Genomic DNA, 14247 nt, shown 5'->3' with positions numbered 1-14247 from the left:
ATCCATAGAGAACAACTTTTTGATTCTATTAGGTTTTCTTATGAATTGCATGAAAAAAGAATTTCTTATTAATTTCATTAGTCTAAATAATAATTTTTTTCGAATAGGTACTTCTTATAGATTTCATTAGGCTACTTAATAAGCTGTTTTTTATTAGGTATTCTTACTGATTTTATTAGGTTTCTATTTGATCATGTGCAAATTATCTTATTGAATTTGTTAATAAGAATATTTTCTTGATTATACTAGCTGGCTTGTTATTTCATGAATGCATACAAATCAACACAAAGTTGAAAGTTGACAAGTGACAAGTAAAGAAGTGGAAAGAGATAATAAAACAATTTTTCTAAAAAATGTAATTAAATTTAAATAAAAAATTGAATTATTGACAGTGGATGTGGTTTAAATAATTAAAAATTATTTTTGTTTATTTATTGAAAAGTGTTACATTTGAATGTAATGTCAACAAAAAAAAAATACATAAAAAAACATAAACAATAATATTTTGAATAATGGGAGATCACAAAAGCTTAACGGAAAATATAGACATTTTTCCAATTTATAAATCCTGGGAACTATGTGATGAAACGTGTGACATTCTTTTAAATTTTGGAATTACATCAACAACCATATTAAAAAAAATGGAAATTGAAGACGTTGAAAATTTATTCAAGAAACTGGACAAACAATATACTGGGGAGTTGATTAAATTTAAAACAGGCCTAAGGGAATGGAGAAGAAATATTGTTCGTGCAAAATAATGTTCATAAAAAAAATATTTTAATTTAGGCATCTTTTCAGAACCTACCGTTCATATGTGAAAAAGAAACTTTATCGGCAAATAGTCGGATATTGGATTGGTTGGAAAAAATTTCAGAGAAACTCAGTAACTCAGGATATTCTGACTGCCCACTCAGTACACAAACGTCAGGAGACAATTCTATATGTGGTACTAGCCTTACAAACCTCCTTAGAAATACCGTGAAAGGACAGCTAGTACTAACTTTTAATGAAAAAAATAATTATCTTGACTCAAAAAATCAGAAGACTTTAGTGCACTGTATTATTGAGAAATATATTGGCACAAGATCCAAATTAACATACGCAGAAATGCAGCAATGGTCTTATGCTATCTGTGATGTATTTCCTAAAGAAAAACCGGTAAGAAATCTAAAAGAAATTTTATTTAATGTACATATATTTATACCCTACACCACCATAGTGGGGAGGGTATAATGCGTTTGTGCAGATGTTTGTAACGTCCAAAAATATTAGTCTAGCACCCACCTTAAAGTATACCGATCGACTTAGAATCACTTTCTGAGTCGATTAAACGATGTCCGTCCGTCCGTCCGTCTGGTTGGCTGGCTGGCTGTCCATGTAAACCTTGTGCGCAAAGTACAGGTCGCAATTTTGAATATATTCCGATAAAATTTGGTACATATAATTTTTTCGGCCCAAGGACGAACCCTATTGAAACTGGCTGAAATCGGTCCATTATTTCATATAGCCCCCATACAAATGTCCTCCCGAAATTGGACTTTATCGGTCATAAATGTTTATTTATATATGTATCTACACAAATTTCGCTCCAAATAACTTTTATACATACGAAATTCATGTCACCAAATTTTATTACGATCGGTGCATAATTAGTCATAGCTCCCATATAAGACCCGCTTCCGAAAATCACTTTAACGTGCATAAATCGCTTAAAAATGTTGGTATATACACAAAATTCAACATAGTTAACTTTAATATAGACATAAATAACACGACCTAATTTTATGGTGATCGGTCCATAATTGGTCATAGCTCCCATATAAGGCCCACTTCCGAAAATCACTCAAAAATATAAATTATTGATATTTTAAAAGAAAAATATTTTTACTCATTTACTTGGTGTAGGGTATTATATGGTCGGGCTTGACCGACCATACTTTCTTACTTGTTTTATTAACAGTTTTGGCTATTCTAGGAAACATACTTTTTGAAACGGAAAGACGGGAAGAAAAATCCAACAGGAAAATTATTTTCTCGATGGACTAATGTTGAAAAAGGAAAATTCGATGACTATAGTGGCAGTACTGTGGAGGAAACTTTTAAAGATTTTGATAGCGGTATGGATATATAAAATTTCTTAAAGTAATATAGATATGTATGTAAATCTTTAAACATCTATCTTTCTCCCTCAAAGATAAATATTTCGAGCAAAAGTGCTGGCTGCAGCACAATTGCAGTCCAAGGGATCAGGTACTTTCATTCTGGAGGGAAACAAGGAAAATTAGAATGGATGAGATAAAAAATGCCAGTTCTTTGACGAATATTTTTAAAGAATGGCCACGATACAATGATTTCTTGGGTTATGATCTTGTAAGTATTGAAATTTATTTGTTCTGATTTAACTTAACTTTTAATATCTACTTTGTTTTGAAAAGGTCGATATAGATTTTGATTTTTTGTGCCCAGACAAAGTAAATAAGTTATTCCTAAAGTTGGAAACTTTTTATAAAAAGTTGGTTAAAGTCTTTGACAATGAAATTAAAGACCGTGCATCAAGAGAATTATACCTACAATATCTACGGAATGAAAATATTAATAAAGGTAAAATATTCTTTCAAATATTGACATATGTAAAATTTCGCATTTACTAATTTTTATAATTCTATTCAGATTGTAAGTATTGTATATGTACAATACTGCTTCACGCTTTGTTACAGCCACAACGTCTTAATAAAGAACATAAGCCTTCGATAGCCGATGCTCAAACAGACTTCGTCACTTTAGTACCAACTCTTAATGATATTGAACCAAGAATCCTGCAAATTGTTGAAATGTATGCAGAAAGAAAAGAAAGACTTCAGCCAAGAGTAATGGTTGTTGGACCAGATTTTTCCAAAATCTCTGATTTTTTCGTATTTTGTGATGGCCTAAAGTGGAAGTGTCCTTCTTACATGAAATGTATAGACATTATTATAAAGTTATCCTACGTTTTTAATACTGAATATTCCCCGAAAAGCAAGCAAGTATGGTCATTTTTAGAGCAGTATTTTTTTGATTTGAAGTCTGAGAATTTTTCTTCTGTTGCAAATTTATTAAGCAAATTACAGTAATATTACATTCGTTTTTTCAAAAATGACTTTACTTGCTTGCTTTATTTGTACAAAAAGTTATTCAACTTCAAATGATCTTATAAAACATTTAAAATCAATTCATGGGACACCAGCAATATATGAATTTCGATGCGTTCAACAAAACTGCGATCAGATTTTTCTTAATATATATAGATACCAGAACCATTTAAAAAAACATAGTAAACAATTTGTTAACTCATCACTTTCGAGTTGTGAAACTGAAGCAATTTCTGAAAATCAACTACAACTTTTACCAAATGTACCAGCTTTGACGAATTCTGAATCTAATACATTTTCTGACAATCAAATGCAACTTGTACAAAACTTCACTTCTTCCTATCAAGAATCAATAATATCATTTCTATTAAAGCTTCACTCTAACAAAAATTTTTCTCGTAAGGACATAATTGATATTCAAAATTCAGTTACACAGTGTATCACAACACCAGTTTATAATTTCATAACAACATCTCTTAAAATCGATGATGGGAATTCTTCGCTAGTCGAAGCCATTAATGCATTTTCTAAGCCATTCTCTAGTGTAAATAGTGAATACAATTTTTTAAAAAAACTAGAAAATCTTAATCTCTATAAACACCCACAAAAATATATTCTTAGCGAAGAACTTTCTGAAGTCGTTGTAAACAACAATCCCACTTTGACATCAGCAAAAACAGAAATTACGCTTGCAGACATTCCTTTTCAAATAAAAAAATATTTTGAAAGCAAAGGAGTTCTTAAAGCATCGCTTCTAAATATTACACAATATTTAAAAAGTAGTTCTTATTCACATTTTATTAATGGCGATTTCTGGCAAAATTCAAACAAGGGTAAATTCAATGAAACATTTCCATTATTTTTGTATCTTGACGATTTTGAAGTAAATGACCCTTTGGGTTCAAAGTCCGGACAACAAAAAATTTGTGGCATATACTACAGTTTTCCAATCGTACCACACTTTCAAATAAGTAAACTTGCAAATGTATTTGTTGCAGGATTTATAAAAAGTAAAGATTTACGTGATAATGGAATCACTATTTCTCTAACTCCCCTTATAAAAATATTGAAGACATTAGAAGTTGATGGCTTAGAAATCAATGTAGATGGAACTAATTATAGATTGTTTTTTAAGTTGGCACAAATATTAGGTGATAATCTTGGCCTTAATACTGCATTAGGTTATGTCAGTTCGTTTTCAGCAAATTATTTTTGTAGGGTATGCAAGAGGAACAAACATCACACTCGTACTGATTGCTTTCAAGTTCCTTCTTCTTTGCGCAATATAAGTAATTATAATCGCGATGTTTTATTAAATAGTCCAGATATTACTGGTATAAAAAATGTGTCAATTTTCAATTCCTTGCCATGTTTTCATATTACTGATAATATTGCGTGTGATATAATGCACGATATATTTCTTGGAGTTTGTAAATACAATCTCTCGCAAATTTTAAATTATTTTATTTATACCAAAAAAAATTTTTGTATAGATACCTTAAATTATAGAAAGCAGATGTTTCAGTACGGTGAAACTGAAATTGGAAATATAAGTCCACCCATTCAGAAACATCATATAGATAACGCTACTTTTAAAATGAACGCAAAGCAGATGAAAACATTTTTCCATCTCATTCTTTTAATGATAGGGGATCTAGTAGATCCTGAGGATATGGTAAATAAATTCTTAATTTTGTTTGTTAAATTGCTTGATCTTTTGCTATTACCGAATTACAATGATACAACCTTAAATAACTTGGAATTGTTAATTAAACAACATAATGAAATGTATCAAGAGTTATTTAAAGAACATTTGAAACCAAAATACCACAATCTTGTCCATTATCCTACAATAATTAAAAAGTTAGGTCCTCTTAAATATTTATGGTCATTTAGGTTCGAGGCTGAACATCAATTGCACAAGCAATATGTACGTAACATTACTTCTAGAACAAATGTCCCACTAACCTTAGCTATAAAGTCCTCTCTAAGATTTGCAAATTTCATTTTAAATAACGAATTCTTTCAGCATGAATTCTATTTTGAAGAAGTGAAGAATATTAAACCAGTTAAGTATTCAGTAAATTTCACCGATCTTCATTTGTATAAAAGAACGAATAAAATAGTTTTTCGTGGAAAAACGTTTAAAGTTAATTATATAGTCACTGTAACTAAAGACGATACCCTAAATATTTATGAAATTGTCGACTTTTTATGCAAAGAAGACAATATAAAAATGGTTGGTAAGAAATTTATAAACCTGAACTTTTCTCAAAGATTTCAATCTTATTTGATAGGAAATGAAACAGAAACATTTCATGTCATTGACTTGCTCGATTTAGACGGTCCACCTATCCATTTTTACTTACTGAACAATGGACTTAAAGTTATTCGAGTAAAAAAATACTGGTAATAATATTAAATTTTTATTTTTATATTAAATTACTTTCTAAGTAAATATATTTTATTATATTTTTAAAATATACTGTTAATAATACTTAATTTTTATTTCTAAGTAAACATATGAATAAGTAAATATATGAATAAAAATTCAATTATAATATCAAACAAGATCAAGAAGTATTATTTAAATAAACAAAGAGATAGCCTTACAAAATCAAGAAGAAAATCTTTTTGAAAAAAACAATAAGAAAGCCTAGTAAAATCAAGAAGAAAATCTTTTTGAAAAAAGCAATAAGAAAGCCTAGTAAAATCAAGAAGAAAACATTTTTGAAAAAAACAATAAGAAAGCCTAGTAAAAATCGTAAGTTTTCTTCTTGATTTTTTAAAAAAGGTTTTCCTTATAAAAATAATAAGAATTTCTTCTTGAAAAAAAACCATAGAGAAATCTTATAAATGTTGTTCTATTTTACTATGTATTTATTAGGTACTGTTTTCTCTGTGTATATAAATTAAAGATTTATGACCGATAAAGTCCAATTTCGGGAGGACATTTGTATGGGAGCTAAGTGAAATAATGGGCCGATTTCAGCCAGTTTCAATAGGCTTCATCCTTAGACAAAAAAAAATTATACTAACCAATTTTATCAAAATATCTTCAAAATTGCGACATGTCCTTTGCGCACAAGGTTTTTAAAAATTTATATCCAGTTTTTCAACATTTATATCAGAATAGCTCCATTTAAATATTATATAACATTCAATCCAATCTTTATATATTAGTCTCATGTTTTCCTAACATATTTTCCTAAATTTCAATTTCTTTTGAAACAGGATATTGAACCAAAATATTGGATATTTTCCTGAATTATAAGCCACTGATTGTATGGAGAGATATTAAACATTTATTAAAAATTTAATAATAATTTGAAGACTAATCGAGAAACTTTAAATATATTTTTAGTCATTAGTTTTCATATCTTTGTGCTGTTTTGATGATAAATACAATTTTAAAATCCAACATTTCTAAAGTTATTAACAGTTTTACTTTAGATATTTTTCATGCATCTTTTAAAAACTATGAATTTTGAACTTACAAAATAAAACAAACTAAATTTCTGGAGATTTTTAAATTGTGTATGGTAACGGAAAACATGTACCAAATATAATCGTATTCTGAACAGTCAATTCATTTTTTTATCGAAATTTTTTACTCTGTATACCTGATGAATTAAACAATTACTATTAAAGTATTTGTCAAACTGTAATTAAACTTCCCTTTATACGAATATCATCTGTAAGTATTGACACTTCAAATGCTTTGATTTTTTATAAATTTTCAAGTACTCATATGATGTTTTGAAATCAACATGACCATTTTAGTATTGTACTAATTTGTGTGGTTCTCCCTTTTGGTTTTATTCCATTTTTCGGTTTTTTCATAAATATCGATATTAAATTCTATTTGTTCCCAAAGGGTGTTTTTTTTAAGCCCTATAGAATTTCAAATAGTAAAAAATAAAAGAAGTAAATTTTAATCAAAACATGTTTTTATTTGAAATATCGATACATGACATTAACATTTGAAAATAATTTCGGGCATATGGCCAATGCGGCTGTTCTTGACGAAGACCATTCTGGAAGTCCAATTTTGAGCCACTTTTTCGAGCATTGCTCGATTGCTATTAACAATGTTGGCCTCCAAGGCGTCAATTGTTGCTGGTTTATCAGCATAAACCATTGACTTCACGTGGCCCCACAGGAAATAATCAAGAGGCATTAAATCTCACGACTTAGGAGGCCAATTAACAGGTCCATATCTCGAAATGAAGTTATCTCGCCCTGATCAATATCATCCATATTTTCAAAACAAATTATTTATCATGGTGCGGTAACCATCTCCATTGACCGTGACGGCTTCATTTTTAGAGAAATAAGGTCCGATGATACCCATTATGCCAAAAATGAGCCTCATGTTAACACAATTTGGCGATGACTGATTTTTAAACTAAATTTGGATAATATGGAAGCATTTTCAAGAGTTATACTGATCATAAATGTCCAAAAGTTAGCTTAGTATGGCAATTCGTTTGATAGTAACCCTTTCGTAAGTTCCATCGAACTTAAAAAAAACATCCTTTACAACATATGTGTTACATATGTGTAATTTTATTTTTTATTCTCTATATTTGTCGACGAACAAGTGGCAGAGAGTCATCATCGTCATCACTGGATACGCTTGTTATTAATATTGATAAATGTATCTGTTTGCCTATTTGTCTGACTCCCTTTTTGTTTATTTCAAATGAATGTTTTTTGTCAATAAATATACGATGAATGGGTGAGTCAGTCGTAGCGTTAGTAATAAATACCGCCTTTTGTTTGTAAAATAAAAGTAACAGCAACCACTACTGAAAAAGCAGTTGTATTTTGATGACTGTTAGCCAACCATAAATGTGGCTTTGAGCCTTAATACACAATTTTTTTTGGTGTGTGCGAATATTACAAATAAAATTGATCTATAAGAAGAGAAAAAAAAGCAATAAAACATATGGGAGATGTACCTTTAGTTCCATTTTTTAGTAGTTTCATGAAAACATATTTCAATTACGTTTAATAATTATATTTTCATTGAATGCGACACGTTATTTTTTAGCTATGATTTTAAAATGTCAAAGAAGAGATTTATACAAAAAACAACAACATTTTAATTACAAATATTGATCTTAAATATGATAAAATAAATGAATGTTAATAATGATACCCAGTTTTAAAATTGATATGCACATACATAGTACATGTTTAAATAAAAAATACATATAAATCCGAAGCAAATGAATACAAATTCCAAAAAACTGACATCAAATATTCATACAAAAACTAATTGAACTATAAAACTATAATAAAAAATTACTTATATTTAAAAGTAATTTTGTAGTTTCTATACGTTTTTACTGAAATACTTTAACAAACGACATTATACCATTCTAGATAACAAAAACAATGATTTCTTAAAAAAAACATTAGTTGTGTCTTGGCAAATATACAAAATCTCAATTTTGATTAAATTTTACTTTAAATATTTAAGGTAATATTTAAAACAAATTAAATCAGCCGAGTTTTTTTATTACCTACGAAAAAAAAACTTTAAAATAAAAGTTGAGAAAAAGTAAATTTTTTAACTTTTTCTGAAATTTGGGCACCTTGAAAATGATTTTTTTGATATGTCGCAGTGGAAATTATTTATCCTCTAATATACATATCAAATCGCACTGTCAAGATTTATTTTTTTTTATTTATTGTCCAAAAAAAAATTGCACAGTTCACATTTTTACCCACGCAAATAAGAAGAAATTTTAAAATTTACGCCATCTTGAATCTAAAAAATTTGACCTCAGATTCGAAATCAGCAACCTTGAATGCCCTCGTATACCGATTTTAATGTAATCGGAAGACATTTTTAAATTTACGTCGGCATATTGGATCCGCCATTTTTAATTTTAATATATTGATCTCAGATTCGAAATCAGCAACCTTGAAAATCCCCGTATATCAATTTTCATCCATGTTCAGTGATTGCTTATAGTTCTGGCCACAAAAATGGGTGAAATTAATGGGTGATTGCACCGTTTGAGCAACAACTATTTTAACAATACATAGTACCAATTAATACTACATATTTGTATTTTTGGATAATCATACACTCATTTTGATCAGCAATGTGCTGACACCACCATAGTGGGGAAGGTATAATGCGTATGTTTGTAACGCCCAAAAATATTAGTCTAACACCCACCTTAAAGTATACCGAGAATTACTTCCTGAGTCGATTAAACGATGCCCGTCTGTACTTATGCGCAAAGTACAGGTCGCAATTTTGAAGATATTTCGATAAAATTTGATACATATTATTATTTCGGCCCAAGGACCAAGCCTATTGAAACTGGCTGAAATCGGTCCATTATTTCACCTAGCCCCCTCTCGAAATTGGACTTTATCGGTCATAAATGTTTAATTTATATATGTATTTCCACAAATTCTTCTCCTAATAAGTTTTATATATACAAAATTCATGTCACCAAATTTTGTAACGATCGGACCATAATTAGTCATAGCTCCCATATATACCCGCTTCCGAAAATCACTTTAACGTGCATAACTCTTTTAAAAATCTCTCTTTTGGTATACACACAAAATTCAACATAAATAACATTCATATAGACATAAATCACACGACTTAATTTCATGGTGATCGGTCCATAATTGGTCATAGCATCCATATAACGCCCACTTCCGAAAATCACACACGAATACAAATTATTAATATTTTAGTGTAGGGTATAATATGGTCGGGCTTGACCGAACGTACTTTCTTACTTGTTTTTTTGTTGGAAAATTTAAAAATCCATGAAAAACGAATTAAAATTCTTTTATGAAATTCAATTTTTGAAACTATGTACTAAACTTCCTAAATTTGCAATCAAAAGTATCCGGTTTATTTAATGGTAATAAACCACCGTTTTTTAAAGGTAAAAACGTAACAATATCAATCAATCAATCGAAAACTGTATGTTGATGTATGTTGATTTGTAGATTGTTTGTGCAGAAAATCATAGAGTACTTTCTATCAGGGACCGTAACAATTATGACATTTATAATAAAAATCACAACATAATTGTTATTTTCTGAGTTTTATTTTTTTTGTCAGAAATAATTGTTATTTTCTGATTTTTATTTTTTTGTCAGAAATAATTGTTATTTTTGATTTTTATTTTTTTTTGTCAGGAATATTTGTCAGACTTTGATTTTTATTTTTTTTTGTCAGGAATATTTGTCAGACTTTGATTTTTATTTTTTTTGTCAGAAATAATTGTTATTTTTTGATTTTTATTTTTTTTGTCAGATATATTTGTCAGACTTTGATTTTTATTTTTATACCCTTCACCACGAGTGGCAAGGGTATATATAAGTTTGTCATTCCGTTTATAATTTCTACATTTTTCATTTGCGACCCCACAAAGTATATATATTCTGGATCGTTATAGATAGCGAAGTCGATATCGCCATGTCCGTCTATTGAAATCAACTGTATGTTGAAATCAACATTCCGTAGCCCCCAAATAACTTACAAACATGATTGATACGAGAAAATCGGCCCACAAATGGCTGATATAACGGGACAACCTCGATTTTTGGCCTATTTTTGATCTATATCTGGATAACTAAGTCATTAATATAGGCACTTTTTTTTACCAAAAAATTTTTTTGTTAAAAAAAATTTATGACAAAAAATTTTTTTTGGAAACAAAAAAATTTTTGACAAACAAATTTTTTTGGTAAAAAAAAATTTATGACAAAAAAAATTTGTTGGTAAAAAAAAAAAATTTATGAACAAAAAAATTTTTTGTTAAAAAAAAATTCGGGTTAAAAAATATTTTTCCCGATTTTGACCCATTGTAGGTCAAAGCCTTATATACATACATCGTTGCAATGGACTTTGAAATATCTATCCAGATATAGATCAAAAATAGGCCAAAAATCGAGGTTGTCCCGTTATCTCAGCCATTTGTGGGCCGATTTTAAATGGCAACCGAGCCGGAAGAATTCCCGATATATTGATGTATCAATCATGTTTGTAAGTTATTTGGGGGCTACGGAAAGTTGATTTCAACATACAGCCGAATAGACGGACAGACGGACATGGCGATATCGACTTCGCTATGTATAACGATCCAGAATATATATACTTTGTGGGGTCGCAAATGAAAAATGTAGAAATTACAAACGGAATGACAAACTTATATATACCCATGCCACTCACAGTGAAGGGTATAAAAATCAAAGTCTGACAAATATATCTGACCAAAAAAATAAAAATCAAAAAATAACAATTATTTCTGACAAAAAAAATAAAAATCAAAGTCTGACAAATATTCCTGACAAAAAAAAAATAAAACTCAAAGTCTGACAAATATTCCTGACAAAAAAAAATAAAAATCAAAAATAACAATTATTTCTGACAAAAAAAATAAAAATCAGAAAATAGCAATTATTTCTGACAAAAAAAATAAAAATCAAGGATTTAAAAAAGCATGTTATTTTATGAAATTATAGTTGAAAACAATCAAAATGGTATGCTTGACTTGACTCTCCGATATTATCCTGTGATGGCTTTTTTCCTTAGAAATTTCAAGAATAATTATTATTTTCGGTCCCTGCTTTCTATGCTACTTCAATCGTAACATCTAGCGTTTAAAAAAACAAGTATGATTTTATTTTGAGTACAGACACATGTATATAACAGTTTCAATCGCATATGTATAATTATACTGGTGTATGTCTGTGATAAGTAAGCTAGCTGAGACAACTGTAAAATAAACGGTTATAAACCGTTTCATATTATGTTCTCACTGAGTTTTTACTATTCTCAGGCATACTTGTGTAGCACAGTATAACATATAACAATTTCTTCAAAATTTGAAAGTAAAATGGTATGATTGTATGAAACATTTGTTCACACATGTTCACGCCTGAGAAATAATGATTTTATGTCTTACAATCTGTTGAAATTGTGTTTAAAATAAGTCTGAAATGATGTCAATTACATATTTATGATTATATTTAACATTCGCATTTAAATTGTTATGTCAGTTGCAGCAACAATTAATTTAACCACGTTTTACAATAAAACTGTTACACATTTTTTTTATTTAAATTTTATTTATTATTTTATGTAAACTGACATTCCGTCTGTCAGTTTTCCTGTAATTTAATTTAGGTATGCAATAAGTATTTATAAAAAAAACTGTAGTTTGTATTTAAAATACATATTTCTTTTCGGTTTATTATGAACGTTTGTATATACAAACATACATAAAATGTGATTTAGTTATGGTTCATTATAATGACACTCGCACCATAATAACTAAACTGTCTGAATGTATGACTGTTTGTCTATTAGTCACTTTGAGTTTATTTCGAGTTAATGACACACTTCGACAAATTTTTAAAACAAATTCAGTTTGATTTCGTTTTCATTACGCTAAGAAAACAAACAAAAAGTCAGCAAACAATAAAAAAAATGTTTACGATTGATTGTCGTACAAACAAATAACAGACCACAATTAATTAATGATTTAAATGTAACGAATTTTTGCAACCGATTTGTTTATGGCCCAATTTAAATTGTTTTTCAGTTTAGTTTGTTTTTATTGTAAAATTGTTTATGCATTCAAAATGTCACATTGTAATGAATGTTTCGGTCTTTCTTTATATAATATTGATTTAATATGGTTTTGGGATTTTTCACACATTTGTTCACGATTCCAATGTAATTAGTTTTGCATTTTACATATGTATGTACATACATTGTTGATATTTGCACCTGCCAATAATAGTATTTGTTTATTTCTTTGTTAATTTAGAACATTTTTGTGATAACAGTTGTGTTTAATCTAGAACACTTTTGTTTGGGTTTTTTTTTCTAACAACAATTAGGGTTAAGGTCTTAACCTGTTAGCTATTACTATTAGCTTAGCTTTTTTCAATTATTTGTTTAACTTAAGCAATTATTTAAATATTTGTTTAATAATTTTATGCATGATTAATAATGGTAGCAGATTATTTAAACTTAAAACAGGTGTGACCTTCTTTAAAACAAAAATATTAGATAATTTTTATTAAAGACGCCATTAATATTATATATTGACTTTTACTTATCAATATCACAATAATTTATTGTAACAGAAAGTTGATAAAAGAATAAATTTAAATACATATTTATTTAATATACATATTAACCTTTGTTTTTAATTGTTATTAAAGATACCATTTTGATATTATTTTAACAATTGATGTGACATAAGTTCGTCAAAGTTTTTGTAACATGTCTGTATACTTCAAACATAAATATATGTTAGCAGTTTTAAAAATAGGTCGATGTGGGGCCATATAAATATTGGCAACAGTCCTCCAAGACTGCCGAAAAAATCAAGCTAGAGTTGTTCTTTGTTTTGTTAAAACAAAATACGAAAACACCAAAATCACCAAATTTTTAACTTCTTTCATAGTTTAGAAGATTTTAATTCTGTGGAAAATCATATTTTTTCGAATAATATACAATTTTTTACAATTATGCATTTAAAGACAAAAAATGTTTGAATATAAAATCCAGTTCGAAGTCGATGTCTTCCGATCGGGATGAAATTTGCGCCAAGATTAGTCCTATTAAATTTCAGCAAGATCAGAATTTTACATTTTGGGCAAACATGGGTTTTTTCTCATCCATGTAACTTAGTACGAATAATTTAGATAGCAATATCTTCAATCTTTCGAAAATATATTTTTGATTTTTTTTTTTGCTAATCAAAAACTTTTTTGACTTTTTTTTTAAAATAGGAACTTTTTTCTACAAAAAAAGTCAAACATATGTATATTATTATTTTTTTTTTTTCGAAAGATTGAAGAAATAGCTACATATCTAAATTATTCGGGGCACATTTTGCTAAGAACAATAGGTAAGAAGTTACATGGAAAATACACATGTTTGCCAAAAATGTTAAATCCCCTTTAACGCCCACAATATTTTGAACAAACAAATTATTTTTTAAAAATTCTGAAATACACAGAAAAAAATTTCATATCTTGAATGAATTTCTACATAAACTGTATGAATTGAACATGAAAAATTATTCCCAAATCTTTTTAATTAACGTAC

At 28.3% G+C, this 14247-nt stretch overlaps 1 protein-coding gene across 1 annotated transcript; it reads left to right on the top strand.

Annotated features, from left to right (window-relative positions):
• Window positions 1–304: 304 nt before the first annotated feature.
• LOC135959163 (uncharacterized) lies at window positions 305–3603 on the top strand. Its single transcript, XM_065510228.1, has 6 exons — window positions 305–746; window positions 802–1161; window positions 1979–2120; window positions 2198–2373; window positions 2439–2604; window positions 2674–3603. The coding sequence occupies exons 1-6, from the start codon at window positions 513–515 to the stop codon at window positions 3111–3113; spliced, it is 1518 nt and encodes a 505-aa protein (XP_065366300.1). The 5' UTR covers window positions 305–512; the 3' UTR covers window positions 3114–3603.
• Window positions 3604–14247: the final 10644 nt, after the last annotated feature.

This window comes from Calliphora vicina, chromosome 1, assembly GCF_958450345.1.
Source record: "Calliphora vicina chromosome 1, idCalVici1.1, whole genome shotgun sequence".
Taxonomy (NCBI): Eukaryota; Metazoa; Arthropoda; class Insecta; order Diptera; family Calliphoridae; genus Calliphora; species Calliphora vicina.
The sequence above is the reverse complement of the archived record's forward strand: the minus strand, read 5'-3'. Positions and strand labels throughout refer to the sequence as shown.